The sequence below is a fragment of the Tuber melanosporum genome (assembly GCF_000151645.1).
Source record: "Tuber melanosporum whole genome shotgun sequence assembly, scaffold_70, strain Mel28".
Lineage (NCBI taxonomy): Eukaryota > Fungi > Ascomycota > Pezizomycetes > Pezizales > Tuberaceae > Tuber > Tuber melanosporum.
This window is the reverse complement of record NW_003299118.1, coordinates 415416-432372: the sequence shown is the minus strand read 5'-3', so window position 1 is coordinate 432372 and position 16957 is coordinate 415416. Positions and strand designations below refer to the sequence as shown.

Here is a 16957-nt window from a genome sequence, read left to right as displayed (position 1 = left end):
CCTCCCCCGTCGACTCCCGAATCTGGAGCCCGAGATGCCACCTTCCATAGTACAAGGAGCGCAAGACCGCCCTCCATGGCGTCGCCCAGCCACGGTAATGTGAGCCCTTCAATCCCTGGGAATCAGTCCGTCAGTTCCCAGAATCAGTATCGTCAACATGGTCCGGCTTCTGCCCCCCGAGCATCGTTCGGGGGGGGTAGTTATTTGTCCCCAATGCCCCGGACATCCTCTCAACAATACCGCCCACCTCCACCATCGGTAGCCTCTCGTAGTTCGTACCGTCCACCAAGTGCCCGCTCGTACATAGATCCCAGGGTGCTCGATGGGATGAGCGGTGGGCACAACGATTGTGATCAGATCCGAACGGGCAATGGTTGTGGTACATGAGGTATGATACCCAACACCCTGAAATACCTAGAACACTCGATTAACATTCGATAGCTGTAAATCTTTGGTCTCTTGGAATACTGGTGTCAGTGTTGAGACGATAATTCAGCGTGTCATACTTGACCCCCCCCCCAGATTTGTTATAGGGGAAAACACTTCCGCGATATCTTGACCCGGGAACGGCGCTCCACCAATGTCGAGGCCAGTTTCTTTTTTTCCTCTCTTGCCCCCTACGATGTCGGGGGAAATGAACCCCCTGAGTAACATCTGGGGAAGCGCAGCTCTGGGCCCGAGCACGAATGGAAGAAATAGGGCCCGCCCCGTAGCAGCATAGAATCCTCTTGATGTTGTTGTGTAGGTATCAGAGAACATAATATGTATCTAAATTTTTCCCACCACGCGAACTTTTAATCGGTCGTAATATTGGCGGATGTTTTGCTTATTTCTTTGGCCCATCTATCATTCCTGCCCGAAAACTCTCCACTCTTGATTTTAATTTCAGTCATTTCCCCCCCCCCTTTCCTCCCCCCCACTCTCTCAAGCCCTTCCGAATGCTTTGTTCGTTAGATCTGTCTTTGATCTTTTATAGCGAGGCTCTCCCGGAGGTTCGGATTATTTTTGCGCCCTTGAATTGGCGGGGTGTGGGGTGGCGGCATTGTTGTAATGTTTCGAGGATGGTTGGATTGGTCGCTCCATCTAACACTGGATGTTGAGAACATTATATAGAAGAATTAAGGTCAGAACTTGTTTTTTTTTTTTCCCTTTCATCAAAAATAACCCTTCCTCATACTCGACCAACTGGGTTCACCTTTTTAATTTCACTTGAGGAAAGTGTAGTGTGCATCACGGCAGGTGTGATAATTTGTAGGCACATATGTGTGCTTATACAATTTAACTGCATGCAATAGTGTATGGGTACTGGTACGGTATTACAGTCCAACCCAAATATACTTGATATCATGCTGTGATTCCTAGCTTACCGGTAATCTACATAAGGGTACGTTTCAAACAAATGTGAGGAATCCCCTCAAGAATATTTCCAAAAGGGCCTTAGCTTAGTCGGCTAAAAAGGGTAATATTTTTACTCTAATTGTCCAATACCATCCTTAGGAGGGATCTAGAAGCGGGGTAACCCAAAAGGTGAGCTCATTAGTTTTGATTCAAAGTTCCACTTCCAGTACCGGCAAGTTGTGACTTTAGAAACCTAACCAACTATGATCTCAGGAAGGGACGGTTCGCCACCCAACCCCATTTATTTCCTCTCAATCTTCCCCCAATGGAGCAATGGAGACACAAAGCTTTCTGCGCATGCCAAGGAAAAACATGCGCAGTACACCACTCAGCTGAGCGAAGAAAAATACGCCAACACAGAGGTGTTGTGGTTTTGGGGAGAGAAGCGGGGAGGGGGCGATCGAGTGTGACAAGAGCTCCACAACTACCGCAAACTCCTAGCGAACTTCTTCCAAAGGCTTGAAACGGCCTTATCGTGTGTGTCTGGACTCTCAGGGAATTCACTCTTTCCTTTCTTTTTCAGTTATCAAGTCAAAGCTTCTTTTCCTCCACACCACTATATCAAAGCCCTTCCCCGCCACGGGCTGACCGGCCTCCCGGGGAAAGGACTCGAACTGAGCAAGTTAGATCGAGCTTATCCCCCGCTGCCTGTCAGGGGGTGTAGCAGCACGTGGGTTAGGGAGGTGAAAAGAAGAAAAAAAAGTCTAACTGTACCGGTACTATTACGGTTTTTTTTAATACCCTTGTCGTCGATCTGTCCCGAACCCTGTGCTCTGAGTCGTTTCGACTGCAGACTTGGGCAGTCGGCCCTTTGTATCATACCATCCTCATGCCAATGGCTCGAAACCCAGACCGCATGGATTTGGATGTGGTGGGGGATGACGGGCAGGAAACTGCTTGGTGGGAGCATTTGACGAAGGATGGTGTGCGCATGCGGGAGTTTGTGGAAAAGCTCAATCCGGCTTGCTTGCCAATCGATGCAGGCAAAGCTTGCCCCGAGGTGGATAATACTCTCGAGAAGGTGTATTACGGTCTACACCCCTCCCTCCCACCGGGCATATCCATACCAAGCTTTGCTACCGCCCGTGCCCAAACCATATCTACCATCATCGGCATTTTACGCCAGAGTCACCCAAACACTAGTGTATCAAAGGGCGACATGGGCGCCTTTTCTATATCCTCCTTTCTCAATGAGAGTTACCCCAAGTCCGCCCCGTTCAGCGTCGAAGCCCTGCATTCCCGAGCGGGTGATGGCGTCGGAGATGGGAATTCTGTGGCTTCCTCCCATGGAAGTTCTGGTGGGCCGAGGAGCAGCGGTTCTTTATCCATTCGTGAGAGGCCAAGCACCAGTGATCGCTTCCACCCACGTGATTCCCAACCACATCGACACCCACACCATGGGAAGCCCTCTACTCACACGCTGAGCGATGCTACCGGGTACAGTCAAGGCAGAAGCAATAGCGACTCCCCTGGTGCCTCTGGTAGCGCCCTATCAGACGGTTGTCCCTCAGCGGATGAAAGCACCATATCCTCATTCTCCTCAACGATAAACACCCCTAGCCGTTCTCGTACCCCTTCCCACTCTCGCTCCGTTCTTAATCGAGGTCCTCCATACGTTCGTACTGGCAATCATTTCGACGTGCCCCGTTCAAGGGCCTTGAATGGGACAGGGCCCGGAGGACAGCATAAGTGTGATGAGTGTGAAAAGGCATTCCCATATCCTTCAAAGCTAAAGTATAGGCCGCTCATGACCTACATTTTGGTATTGTCCTTTTACCCCACGCTTACCATTTGTGTCAGAGACCACATGCATATCCATCAACAAGATAAGCCACTCCCCTGCGATCACCTTGGCTGTCTCAAGAAGTTCAAGAGAGCGCGAGAGCTCCAGGCCCACAAGAAGACACATGACAGACGTGGTACGTAGTCCTCGCTCGTTTGCCCGGATCGTGGCCGAGGAAGTGTGGCTTGTTAAGCTATTGAACTGCGCCTTAATTAACCGGCCTTACTAACTACAGCCACTTTAATTTCCCGCCCAAGTCAAGTCCAATTCCCGGCCCGGTCCCCGGGCCAGTCCCCAGTTCCTCTTCCTCCTCCACAACACCCCTTCAGCCCCTTGGGCCGTGGTGAGTGCTCTACAAAGAGTAAGCCCCCGGATTCTGATAGGACTTCCTCTACGTCGCCCGGGGATGAGTACACGTTTTCTGGGTCACCCTCTCCGGCTTCGAGTCATATAGGTGGGCGTGTGGCAACTCCAGAGCGACCTGTTATCGATATACAAGGGAGGGAGGTGATAGACCTCAAGGAACCTGACCAGTATGACTATTTTCACTTTGAGTTCACATTGTTTCAAGTTACTTACCTGACTTGTACAGGCCCACACTTCCCGCCAGTGTGCGCAAAAAGTTGGACATACAGCTGTTCCCTAATCTCCCTGGTATCCAAAGCTAGGTGGTATGTTTTGGAATGACTCTTCTCCCAGATGCGATTTAAACTTTAACGTCGGCGATCAGGACGCTGACGGCACCTAACAAGAAGCGATTGGTTCCCAGGGCTATTCATTTACCGGGATTATCCACCTCTATTTTTTTTCCTTTCTTTTTTTTCCTCCCATTCTTTTTTTTCCTTCGTGTTTTCTTCTCAGCTATTTCGCCACGTGGTTAACATTGGGAAGGGGGTGGTATATTCGTTGGTATGTGCTTGACATGTGAAGATGGAGTAAAAAGATGGATGAGTACCGGTATACCGGTATTTTAAACTTGAGGCGTTAACTGGAACATTCGAGATGTGTGCCTGAAGATCACGATTTATAACGGGAGCACAGATGCGGATGATGATGATGGTGGTGGTGGTGATGATTGTTGGTTCGGATGGAGTCTAGGGGTGGGGGTAGAGAGCCGAGTGTTTGCAATGTATAGGCCCACAGCACAGCTCTGGTACCATATTGGTTGATATCAAGAAATGTCTTTTTATAAATAGTTTATCTTGAAACTTTTATGCTGTTTTTTCTTTTTCCTTTTCTTTTCCTTTCTCATTCATGTACAAGTATACTCTGTACAGTCTAATGCTGCCCGCCAGCATCACAAAGCTGATGATGAGCTGTAGAGAGAATCAAGGCTGTGGGATGACAGGGGGTGGTATTGAGGCTGTGTGGTGATGTCCCAAGCAACAACACGACCCTACAAGCCTCACAAAAATTGCCTTGGCGGTGCCTCAGAAGGCGACTCGATCAAAGAAAAAGGTGTTGGATGAATGATAATCTTTGCAGCCTTAGACCTCTCGCGTACCGCATTCTAGATCTCCTGCAAGACTGCCTTGTCCGTTTCGATTTCGCGTCGAGAACAGTCATGCATTGGACTACCTGTACGAACAAGGCGATTTACCCTTGCAGGGGCGTCTCCAGATATGAGTCCGCGAACAAAAGACTATCCAGTCCAGGCAACCGTGTGTCGGGATAAATATTTCAGATATCCTCGTTCTAGAAGGGAATTCGAAAGCATATCCTGTCTCCAGGAAACCACACACAGCTGAGTCAAGCTTTCCGAGCCTTCCTACACCTCACAAACAAATAGGTAGGTAGGCATAATCTCACCCGTGAAGCAAGAATGCAGGGGGGTAATTTTGCACATTTTACTGACACTCCCTTTTCAAGACACGCCCTTAGGGAAACTCTCTTATAACAACGCCAACAAGTCACTTTGACCCGCCAGCCTTCAAAGGTGGATATCCACGTCTGTGTAAATACATAAAGAGTATATCCGATCGCCAATGACCTTGCGACCAACGCGGCCCTCATGGCTGTTCGAAGAACACGAGTTGGAGGAGCTCATCGAGCAAAGTAATCCAACAATTTCCCTCTCCGCTCTGCGAGCCAGTCGAAACGAATGCAAACTCGTCGACTCGGTGCTCAAGCAGATCCTCTCGGTGCAGAATATCCAGACGACTCCTGGGGAATTCGAACTGTACTGGGCGAAAACTCATCTGGCAATGGACATACAAAGTATTCTGAAGCGCTGGTGTAGCGTTGGATGGGACAAGACTTGGGAAGGTTCGGCCTTGCGTGATCTATGCTTGGAGGCTCCCAAGCGGCATGGGGATCGGGATATGGACGATGCAAGAACCACCACAATTGTCGGTGCTCCTACCGATACTACGGCGGAGCAAAAGGTCGGGCTCCTGAAATCTGAGCCCACGCGTCCCAGGTTCCCCGAGACCCCTGCCGCGCGCCGCCAGGACTCGTGTTCAGGATGGACGCCGTGCAATGGTCCGGTGGTGGAGTCCGTTGGAGCTGAAGTTACTGCTGCTGCTGCCCGCAGAGTATACCCCATCGTTTCCAAGCGATCGCTCGAGGACCCGGATGACCCTCAGGCCCGGCGGGTTTCGAGGTCAAAGTCTGTGAATTTCGGAGACCGAACCCAGTTTACATGCCCATACTACGCCAGGAACTTCGATGAGCACCCGGAATGTGCGAACAAGTCGTTCCCTAACCCCCGAAAGTTGAAGTGAGTTCTTCTAATATCAATCAGTGCGCATTTTGTCGTTACCCCCTCTTCATATCGAAGGTGACTAACACGTTTCGCAGGGAACATGTCTGGCGCTGGCTAAAGCCCTTCAAGTGCCCCACCTGCGGGGAAGGGTTTGGTCGTGAAAAGACCCGAGCGATTCACTGCGATCAACGCAAGACGAAATGCAAGTGGATGCCCTCGACATACGAGGGCAGCGCCGAGCAGCGAAGGGATCTTAAGATTGAGTCTGCAAAGAGCACGAAGGAGATGATCGAGATCTTTGAGGAATATGAGCAGGAAAAGCGTTAGTTGTACCTCTCACATCTCTCCCGAGTCGACTAACGTCTATTTCCTCCGGCACAAAGAGCTCACAAATACTTCCTATCAGACAATCCACGGGACAGTAACTCCCCTCCTTCCTCCACCAACTCCCACAACCAAGACAAGAACAGCAACAACGATGATGACAGCACCAGTGACGAGCGCCATCAAGTCGGAGAATACAGAGACAATCAGGATGGCAGAAGCTCCAGCCCAGAATCTCAGAACGCCTCCAATGCTAGCGTTTCTGATGGTGACAGCGACCACGGAGACAACTACACCACAACCAAGTCAAACCATACGCATACACAGCCCCAGCAAACTAGCAGCGCTAGGATGGGAGAAGGAGTAGGCACGGACATCGATGCCAGAAGGGATTCCATCAATAATGATGAACGAGAGGAAGAGGAAGCAGTAGGACTAGGTTTGAACCCACGCCATGGCTTCGACCACCTTAACTCCAACAACGCCCGACATTCGCTGAGTCAGGACTCATTCCAGTACCCGTTACGACAGCTGTCGCGAGATGAAGATGAGAGCCGGACTCTCTACCTCTACCCCCACCAGCACCAAATTTCACCCATCTTAAGATCGTCGTCAGATATAGACTATTCCGCCTCAAATACCCCTAACACTACTACTGTTCTACATCCCGGTGCTATTTCCACAAATATCCTGTCAAGCGTTCCAGAAATCGTGGTTACCCATGCGGAACCGCGTATCAAAAGCCCTACCATCACCCGCTCTAGTGATACGAATCCATACGCGCAGCAAACCGTTTACTATCCGAATCCTACCGCCTGTTCTTCCTCCAATGGCCTATATAATCACCACCACCACCATGGGAACTTTAAGGGAGGAGAGGAGGATGAGAGCAGCCCGTGTGCGGAGAATGTGCCGTACGGATTGAACTCGCGGGGGTTGGGTCAGGGATATGTGGCGGCGCCGTTCATAACTGCTGGGTATGGGTCTATCCCGTCGATGGCTTTCAGGATGAGTTTTGGTTGAGTGATTTTCGGTGCTTGGTTGGTGGTGGTGGGACACCAGGAGTCCCGGACGAAAGTATGGGAGGGAAGAAGGGGGGGGACGAAAGAACGAAAGATACGACCAAAAAAAAAAACCTCAGGTTGAAAATCACCTTTGATATTAAAACTTATGATACCGCTTCTCCTTTTCTCTTTTCAGACACTGTTCTTCTGCTTGCTGTTTACTATTGCAGTTTCACTCTTCTTCATCCCAAATGTTTCACGAAACCCATACCTTAGCTTGCTTCTTTTCTTTGCAATTCCATTTCAACCCCATCATCGTGTCCTTTACCTCTCCCGATTCCATGTCTCCCTTAACTTTGTATCCTTCTCCTTTCATTTTCTTCATCAGGTCTCCCATACATCTCGTGTTTTTCATCTCATTCGGTTTTCCATCTTATCTTACCTTAGAAACGGTGTCTGGCGCATGGCGTAACACCAATTTGCTTTTTTTATTTTATTTTATTTTATTTTATTTCTCATTTTACTTTTCAAGGCTTAATTCTACCGGTATTCCACTCCATCGATGCATTCCACGAGTAACGTATTCGTCCGTGTCCAAGTCAGAAGCGTAGACCAATTCCCCATCTCGGCGTACACGACGTGGATGGAAGGTGAGGAAAGGAATGGTGGGGGGTGGGGAGGAAATAATTCCAAAGCTTGACTTTCTTTCCTCTCCAAGGGTCCTGTTCACAACCACCATACAGTGTATGTACGAGTACAGTACTCGTACAATACCTTGTTCGCCAGGTAAGGAAGGGACCGAGAGTACAGTTAACAGTAACGAGTAAACCACGCTACGGCACGATGACCCCTACCGTAGTCATTGTCGGTAGTAAATAGTCATCGTCGGTATACAAAACGCAAGCCCCAACAACAAACCCCCCCCTCCCCCGCGCAATGTTTAAAAGTCATGACCTGGCTGATAGGCGTGGCATTACAGGTATGATGATGATAAGTGAGTGCCTCGTTTTTTAAAACTTTATTTTTTTTCTCTCAGCGTGCAAGAGTCAGCCAGCTTATTCTTACTTTCGGTGGTGCGGGTTGTGTGCAAAAAAGTTAGTTACAAGTTGCTGTTACCCTATGGCCACCGTCGCTCCCTTTCCTTGGTACCCGTATGATAACAAGGCTGCCACAAAAAAAAAAAAAAAACTACGGTAACAACAATACCCACCTATGATACAACCCACAGCATCGTTCATCTTGTCTTCCTTTTTTTTCTATTCCTTCAGGGCGATGAACGCCATATGACAGGGGCTGTACAGTACGAGTATTTGTATTTACTTTGTGTTCCATCTTTTTTGTTCCTCTTTTTTTTCTTCTTCTTCTTTTCTTCCGCTTCTTCTCCTTCCGGTGGGGACGGGTGTGTTTGTGTGTGTGCAAGTTTCGTTTGTGCTGTTGAAACCAGAAAAGATGCAGCACTTGCCCTACGTATGGTGGTGGCGTGTGGATGGATGGGCGAGGGGGGGGGGTGAAGTGTACGAGGGCAAGAACCGTACTGATCTGGAATAGTGGCTTTGTGGAAAGGAAGAAGAAGAAAAAAAAAGGGACTCGGAGGAAGGTGGGTATCATTGTTTCAGGCACGGTTGGCTAGGTAGGTATCATACTTGTACTCTACAAGTAGGGGCAGCTTTGAAAAGGAACCTAACTGTGCAGGTCTTATCATAGGTTGCGGTATGTTTCCGCCTCTGGAATTTGGGTCATCATAGGCATATGTAGGGTGTTGTGCTTGACTTACTGGCGAGGTTGAAGGGGTGGGTGAGTAGGTATGATGAGTTATGGTAGGTGGGCGGGTGTGTTGTGGGGCAGCCTTGTGTTCGTTTTGTCCCTTGGATGAAATACAAGTACCTTGTGCGAGTATAGTACTCGAGTACTTGGACTCACACAGCACTGTGCGACTGCGGTGTGAGTACTCGAGTACTGGACATCGGTTGGTTCGTGTTACTGTTGGCGCCGGGCGTATTGCTGGTGGCAGAGGGCAGTCAGGGCCTTGCCACGCGGGTCAGTTAGGATGTTGCATACGGGAGTCTGCCGGTACCGGTACTCTAGACTAGACTTGCCTATAACAGCATGTTTTAGATGGTACTTGGCTGGTAACTCGCGATGTGGCTTTGTGTGGCACCTATGTTATGTTTCATCTGGGCACTTGTGCTGTGGGTTCGGGCCTGATGGTCGAGTGGGCAACTGTTCGGTTGATGCTCTAGACAGAAGAAAGTGAGATGGGATGGATGGTCTAGAGCGTTGCGAAGACTCTGGGTTGTTATTATTCAGGCGGGTGTCGGAGATGCGGTCTTTTTCGATGTCTGGACGTCTGGATTCGCAACGAGCACGTTGCTGTACATGACATGACATGATAACCGCCGGTATTTGTGGGGAAAGTGTGTTTCTGACACAAACATAGAAGTGTTCAGCCTTGAATGGAAGAGGAGGGTTCTAGACGTATGTATCATTGTGCCATACCATACCACACGGCACCATAACCTATCAAAATCCTGTCACACGGTATGGCACCGCACGACATGGTTCGAGAAAAAAGGTAGGGCAAGATGACAGGTACAGGCTGGAAATGAGAGGGTGGTTGCGGTTTACGGCAACTCTTGCACCGAGAAATGGTAGCTGCCGTCAACGGGGGTGACTTTCTGACCTATGATACTTTCACCCTCCTACCAATTGCGCAGCGCTCGGGTACTCGAGTACTCTTACAGTATTCCATCACCGAATCACCTCGGCCAACCTGCCAATCGGTCCAATCAATCAAATCAATCAGTTGGATCTACCGTACTCGAGCACCTGCCACTAGCCCGAATCTCCGAGCTAAGCCTCCCTCCCTCCTCTTCCTTTCCGCGCGTCTGGAATATTACCCCTACGGTAAGGTGCAAGTAATTGGCTGCGCACCGGTCCAATGACACTCTCTTCGCTGACCCACTCACCATGGTAAATACTCGAGTACCGGTATATTAGTCGCCAGCATGACAAACCACCTCCTCCCATCCGGGCATATGATAGGACACAACACGCGGGAGATAAACCTCAGTAGTACCCTTTTTTTCACCACCCCCGCCCATCCATCGCACACTCGGAGTTGGGTCCGATGAAGTCAAAACAAGGTGTGGCCAAAGGATTTGTCTGCCTCCCTCATACGAGTGCTAGGTATGTACTCGTACAGTACAGTACGAGTATGGTATGATACTCGCCCGAACTCTATTATTTCTTTTTGGACAGAGAGGGGTTGCGCTCGATCGGGACAAGGCTGTCTTTGCCAAGAGCCCGACCGGCAGCGAGCAGCGTATGATGCTACCTAAGCACCGATATCCCGAGGTCGGCGTACCAAGCCACTCGAAACCACATGCGAATCCGAGAGTCTTGGCAGCTCGATTTCCGGATACTTTCGAAACCGGATATCGTAGTAATGAGCACCCGGATGCATGCGTGGGTAAAAATTGGGATAAACTACTGTATTCCTGCTATCCCATACAAATCCCCTATGGAGACAAGGGTTTATGCCGTCCGACCTCTGCGGGCGCGCCCGAGTACCCGGGTACTCGTGCTAGGACAGACGGGAAAACCGACCGGTGAGTAACAGGGATCGGTACTCGAGTACAGTACAGGTATTTCTTTTTGTTACCCTACCGGTACTTTGACGAGTTCACTTTTTTGCCTGCCGAATACCCCTGCTCGTCGGCCGCATTGTTTTCGTTGCGCCCCCGTTGAAGAATGTACCGGTAGGTGTCGTGATCTTGTGGATCTTGTCAGCTTGATGGGGTTGATGAACCTTGCGGGAGGGGGGGGGGGCTCTCTCTTTTTTTTTTTTTTTTTGATTCGTCGTGAATGGAAGTGGGGTGGGGGTACTCGAGTAGGGGGTTGAGATGCGTTTGTGTGTATGGACGACGGGAACTGTTGTGGAGCGTATCGGTGGAATGGTGGAATGGTGGAAGTGGCAGGGCGTCACTTGCCATGGCTCGGAGTTGATGATGCACCGAGTTGTAGGGCTCATAGGAATCAAGCTCTACGTAGTGGTCCGGATCTCCGATACCGCCGCCTAAGGTTTCTAACTGTCCCTGCCTCATGAAGGGAGGGCGCGGCAAATTTAGGTTTAGAGCCAACTGCACTGTGCCGGTACGGTAGGCATGGAGTCTGCTCTATGAAGGTGTGCACAATACCGTATCGGTGGTGGAATGGAAACGGTCTGATTCCTGACTCTCGAGAAGCGAGTGGTAAGTATGGTATTTTACAGTACAGTACTCGAGTATATGGTATGGTATGATCTCGTCTCGGGGTGACCACGAGTCATCTCTTCGCACAATGGCCAACGCTGGCCAATTGTCTTATCATATTATTAGAAGTTTTGGATTGCCCTATTGATTATGGCATCATGGTACCGGTAGTATTACTCTATGATATCGAAAGAGAATAAAAACCCGCACCGCCGCTCCATTCAATATCCTATGATGTTTTCCTGTCTCAACTACGGCGCTTATACATACGCCACACGCTGGATATGTTAGGAGAATGGTTAGAGGGAGTGACTATCATCCCACAAACACCTGATCATACAAGCATTTACCAGTAGGCCTACGAGTAATTCGTGACATCAGTGAAAGAGATCTACTCGAGTACGAGTATGATACCGGTACTGTACCCTTATCTAAAGCTTCTTTCTTCAAGCGCATCTGATAAATCACTATCATACCACAGTTAACACCAGTGCATTAATAAGCAGACCAACTCATCATCACCCGTCACCCCATAAGTTGGAGCATTACAATAGGTGGATGGAGTGAGGCGAGAGAGAGTGGAAAATATGATGCACGGAACTTTAAAAGCAGGCGGCCAAAAAAAAAACCAAAAAAGAAAACAGCAGCAAAAGGATCAAGGTATGATAACATGGCTACAGGCGAAGCTTTCCATATCCAACCAAACCTCCCATTGCTTCTCCGCCCTTTTTTTTCTTTCTTCCCCCCACCCCTTTTTTTCACCCCGGCAGGGGAAGCTAAATGCAGCAAACAGCCAAAGCTCCGCCATGGGGGTTGATGATATGATTGAAGAATACATGCTGCGGACATTTAGACGAGGGAGGAAGACAGCCTCGATCTTCAAAACCTGGGGTTTTTAGCTTCATTTCCCTCTTTTTTTTTCTTCTTCTTCTTTCCTTCTTTTCTTCTTTCTCTTCTCTCTCCCATTTCGCCTCGTTGTGGAGAAAATGTCGTGGTACTTTTGATTGTGTCGTATCTTCCCCCGATTCCTATCCATGCAGCGGATGACTTCGTTTACTCTACAAAGTGATTGGATTTGCTGCGACCAGGGTACTGCGCTCATAGTGGAGCGGGGCACGGCGGATTGTATAGTACTCGCACTGGTACTAAAAGTGTGCGCAAAGTTCTGGGACGCTCGGCTCTCTGGCTCGTCGAATTTGCGCGCGCGTGTAACGTTGAATAAGCAGATTGCTTCATTGGTCGTCGTCCTATGGCTAGTTTTTGGGGAAGGGAAGGAAGAAAAAAGTGTGTCGTGAGTGGCTAGAGCAACACCCTGCTCTCGTTGCACCGTGGAGGAATATGATATCGGTATGGTGCATGCGGAATCCGCTCCCATTTCGTGGCAGGGCGAGGTGGTGGAGGCGACGAGTGGGCAATGCTTGGGGAATCAGTCCCAATGGTTGCCGATGCTAGGTTAGGCGATTGCAGCCATCGAATACTGGTACGGTAGCTGGTGTACTGTACTAGTACGGTACAGTATGAGGCTTAGACAGCGCTCGTTTGGCCGGTAACACAATAACGTAAAATCTCTTGAAATCCACTTCCTCCTCCTCCTCCTCCTCCTCCTCCTCCTCCTCTGAAAGGCTGGCTTGGGAAGGAATAGTGGCTACCAAATGCGGTACCATGGGATCCGTCAAGTCTTGTTAACCGGTGCGAGGCTGTGCTTAACCTCGTGGGTTACACTGCACAAGGCTTAGTCACAGAGACAGTGTGTGGAACCGGTGGTTGGTGAAGAGCGGCAGGGGCCGTGATAGAAATGTCTCGACGGTAAGCTCGACAAGATTCGGGGGAGAAGTACCGTACCCTACTCGAGTATCATACCCGTACCATTCCGTAAAGGTCAACCGGACCAAACCAGCAAGAGAGGGCGAGCAGACCCCCGAGAGCTGATTGGACAGGCTTTTGTTCATGATGGCTATGATGCTGGTTGGGGGTGGTTTTGTTGTTTCTACGCTAGCCCGAGTTTACCGTACTGGTAACGGGGTCGGATTTGTAATGAGCGTGGTGACCAAATTGTGCCTGTAGAATAAATGTGCGGGTTGTGTGCGTTACCAAATCTTCGCAGAATCACTAATTATGATAATAGCTTAGTATCATACAAGTATTCGGGGGCAACCACAATATTATGCACACTCGAGTACTCGTACCGGTATGATACTGTGCTCGAGCAAGTTGGCGCTGGTAGCCGGGATTGCCCGTATGGCTAGACATATTTTTTTTTTTAAGCCGTCACCTCTCCAAGTACGAGTACAGTACTTGTATCATAAGTGACCACTGCGACTACAGAATGTTTCGAGCGGATGCGACAACCTTGTTTGGAACGTCCCCTACAGGTACTGTATTATTGACCCAGCGTGACAGCTAACGTGTCTGAGGACCTGAGTTTCATCGAGTGTGTTGTGTACAGTACAGTACAGTACAGTACTCGTACCATACTGGTACGGGCAAGCAGGTGGCGGGTTTGTGGCAATGAGCAATTGTGCCTGCTATAGGGATGACGGTATGCAGAAAAAGCTGCATCATATTTAACTTATTCATGAATGGAAGGAAGTGCGAACCACACGAATAGTTTGGGTGAACCTGGAGGGATAGCTTCCTGATGACCTCTTGCATAATTACTATGCTTAGCTCTTCGCCAATCTTCCTGTGCGTGTCCAAGTTGGTAAGAGGTTTGTGTGTGTGTGTGTGCGTACGTTTTTAGCCCATCGCATCGAAGGGGGGACATTGATACCAATTTTTTTTTTTTTTTTTTTTTTTTTAACTTATCATACTGGCCTGCAGGAGCTTGAGCCTGCCGTACCCCAGTCAGAGTGATCCTACGGTACTCGTACTGTGCTCGTACTGTAACCGCAACGTCGATGGGGTGGAACAAGGTACTCTTCTCAGCTGTTGAGGTTGAGCTATCATAGCTTGAGCTGTCCACCATCCAATTCCTTTTCGGGCAAAGGCAATGGCTGCAAAGGAAGGGGAAGCCCACACCTTGTGTAACGGCAAGCATTCTTTACCGCAGATCTCGCTGCAACACTCCAAGCTTGATCTTTCCGACTTTTTTTTTTTTTTTTTCTTTCTCTTCCTCTCCCACTTTACCGGTACTCGAGTATCATAATCGAGGGTTTTTTTTCTTTCTTTTCTCTTCGCGTGCCCCCGTGACTCTCCACTCGAGTACCTGTACGAGTACTGTATGGTACTCGAGGGGATGCTGGAGAAAGTGCTTTTCCTCACACATCTGGCCGTAACGGGCAAACTGCCTGGCCATGTGCTGCCAGCTTCGTTCGACGGGAGCCAATACCTTTAGATAAAATTTCCCGGTTAGCTTCTTGCTGCCTACCCACATCCCCTTGTCCTCCCCCGTGAGCTCGCAACAGACGCGTAACATACTCGAGCAGTGTGAAGCTGTGGGGACCGGCTGATACAATACGCACCATCTCGGATTGCTCGGGCACCGTATACCGGTACGTAGGTGGAGAAAAGTTCTTTCGTCCAAGGTTGGTATGGGAGGCTGACTTCGCGTTTTTTTCTTTCTTTTTCTTTTTCCCTCTCTTTCCTCTCCCTTCCTTTCCTTTCTCCCGTGCATATTCTCATTCCCGTTTTCCTTTTTCTCCCTTTAGTCTACCGGCAATGCTTACACCATGTTTCGTGGGCATATTGGTGGTGAAGGGTGATACCCGCACGAAGACGGGAGCTTCCTTAGGAGATGTCTGTCTCTAGGTTGGTGGGGTGGTAATTGTGGGTTGATGGTATGATGGTTGAGCGTTTTACCTCAATACCGGTATTCTACTCGTGTATCGTGTGAGTTGGAGTCTTCGGGCCGGAGCCATGTTTCGTATATCCTACTGTACAGTACACACATGTCGGAGGCGGAAAGACGAAATGACTGATTCCAAATTCATGTTACAGGTGCAGTACCGGTACTGCCGACGAAGGGTTGTGTCTACAGTTCACCAGTCTCCGCCACTGGAGAGAGATAGATATGCGCTTGAAATTTGATGGTGAGCTCATCGAGCACAGCGACCACCTGTATCGTGTACTGTACTCGAGTACCGGTATGTTACTGTACGAGTCGCCTTCGCCTTTTTTCTTCCTTGGCGCAATACGGTGTAAACCATACAAGTGATTGGGTTGCTCCCCCTCCCCCCGTTCTCGCACTTCAGACGCAGGTTTCGTAGCCTTACGCTCTTGCGCACTTTCGCTTTCCTAAAGCTTACGGGCCCCGGCATAACTGAGTGTAGGTAAATCGCAGACCCGTAGAGTCAGGCAAAAAGATCAAATTAAATGAAAGGACGAATGGGTAGAGGTGGCGAAAGGGGAACACAAAAAACTTTTCAACTCCAGGGGAGTTCAGTATTCTATTGTGTAGTGATTATTTTTGAGCCATGTTCCCTCGCTTTGGATGGGACTGAATGGAGGAGGCAGGAATTCAGTTTCCTTGAGTCTGACGAAAGCCTAATTATCGCACCTTGGAGCTTAATCGTGGGATTTGTAGGCTTTTCGTGTTGGTTTTGTGATGGTCATAGCCATAAACCTTCCAATCAGTCGAATCAGCCTGGTTATTCCCTGCCGACTGATTAAACAACCGCTCCAAGCATTTTGGCTTGATGGAACCCGTTGGAAAGCCCTCCAAAGCTCTATCTGATGATTACAATAATAATGATTACAATAATAATGGTAGTAATGTTACTTACTACTTTGTGGGTGGATGGGGGAATACGAATACGGTGGGAGGGAGGCACGAGAGGAAGCATGTAAAGTCCATCGTTATCAATTCTTCATCTGGTGCATTTGCTAGGGCCATAAGATCAGGTGGTTTGGATTCCTTTACCATTCCTCTTGAGGTCTTGCTGAGGAGCGTGGTTTCTGGTAAAATGACTCCATCCGTTGAAATTTGTGCGATTTTCTTCTTTTTTCTTTTCTTTTCAAATTGAGTAGTGAGATTTGGTATGCATGGGTTCTCTGGGCGAGATTCTTTTTCTGGTCCACGTTTGAATATTTGTGCGAGCCTCCAATTTTTCAAATGCTGGCCTATCGGTAACAAGGCTTGGGTTGGAAAACCATTTTCCACCAATGATGCCGTTGCTGCTCTGGTATGCCGGTGGCCACCTGGGAAGAGATTTCAGGCCCTTTTACTCCATTCGGTGCTTTGTTACCAACTCGTGAAAGGACACACATTTTATCATAGCTCTACCTTTTTTCTTTTTTTCCTTCTTCATTCAGTATGGCACTCGAGTAGTGCGCTGGAAAGGCTGGTATCGTCTTGGGTTGGTTGGATTGGTATGATACCGGTAAATATTTTTTATTGTTACATTTCTGATAGTTTGGATACTACTCGAGTATGATGGATGGGCTACCGTAAGTTAGTGAGGGAGTGAGGGCGAGAGATGCCCAATGAGGAAGTAAAAGAGTTCTTCCAAAGCTGTTATAGCTCCGCCACTGTCACTGAGATGGGTTTTGTGAGTGG

The 16957-nt window shown here is 49.0% G+C and overlaps 3 protein-coding genes; 2 read left to right on the top strand and 1 right to left on the bottom strand.

The window, feature by feature from the left end:
* The first annotated feature begins 1195 nt into the window (after window positions 1-1195).
* Window positions 1196-4490, top strand: GSTUM_00010559001 (uncharacterized protein). XM_002841384.2 has 8 exons: window positions 1196-1308; window positions 1384-1401; window positions 1459-1527; window positions 1612-3132; window positions 3199-3317; window positions 3417-3714; window positions 3774-3852; window positions 3934-4490. Exons 4-7 carry the CDS (start codon window positions 2228-2230, stop codon window positions 3847-3849), a joined length of 1398 nt encoding a protein of 465 aa, XP_002841430.1. The 5' UTR covers window positions 1196-1308; window positions 1384-1401; window positions 1459-1527; window positions 1612-2227; the 3' UTR covers window positions 3850-3852; window positions 3934-4490.
* Window positions 4491-4910: 420 nt separating this feature from the next.
* Window positions 4911-7772, top strand: GSTUM_00010558001 (uncharacterized protein). XM_002841383.2 has 4 exons: window positions 4911-4970; window positions 5051-5900; window positions 5981-6207; window positions 6292-7772. Exons 2-4 carry the CDS (start codon window positions 5167-5169, stop codon window positions 7230-7232), a joined length of 1902 nt encoding a protein of 633 aa, XP_002841429.1. The 5' UTR covers window positions 4911-4970; window positions 5051-5166; the 3' UTR covers window positions 7233-7772.
* Window positions 7773-8068: 296 nt separating this feature from the next.
* On the bottom strand, window positions 8069-8910 carry GSTUM_00010557001 (uncharacterized protein). XM_002841382.2 has 1 exon: window positions 8069-8910. The coding sequence occupies exon 1, from the start codon at window positions 8819-8821 to the stop codon at window positions 8402-8404; it is 420 nt and encodes a 139-aa protein (XP_002841428.1). The 5' UTR covers window positions 8822-8910; the 3' UTR covers window positions 8069-8401.
* Between the last annotated feature and the right edge of the window lie 8047 nt (window positions 8911-16957).

Excerpts from the sequence above, each read along its gene's own strand:
- GSTUM_00010559001 (XM_002841384.2), top strand. The coding sequence starts at position 2,228 with ATGCCAATGGCTCGAAACCCAGACCGCATGGATTTGGATGTGGTGGGG. Across the intron at positions 3,318-3,416 it reads GAAGACACATGACAGACGTG|CCACTTTAATTTCCCGCCCA; the intron begins GTACGTAGTCCT and ends TACTAACTACAG. Across the intron at positions 3,715-3,773 it reads GACCTCAAGGAACCTGACCA|GCCCACACTTCCCGCCAGTG; the intron begins GTATGACTATTT and ends TGACTTGTACAG.
- GSTUM_00010558001 (XM_002841383.2), top strand. The coding sequence starts at position 5,167 with ATGACCTTGCGACCAACGCGGCCCTCATGGCTGTTCGAAGAACACGAG. Across the intron at positions 5,901-5,980 it reads CCTAACCCCCGAAAGTTGAA|GGAACATGTCTGGCGCTGGC; the intron begins GTGAGTTCTTCT and ends CACGTTTCGCAG. Across the intron at positions 6,208-6,291 it reads GGAATATGAGCAGGAAAAGC|ACAATCCACGGGACAGTAAC; the intron begins GTTAGTTGTACC and ends ACTTCCTATCAG.
- GSTUM_00010557001 (XM_002841382.2), bottom strand. The coding sequence starts at position 8,821 with ATGATACCCACCTTCCTCCGAGTCCCTTTTTTTTTCTTCTTCTTCCTT.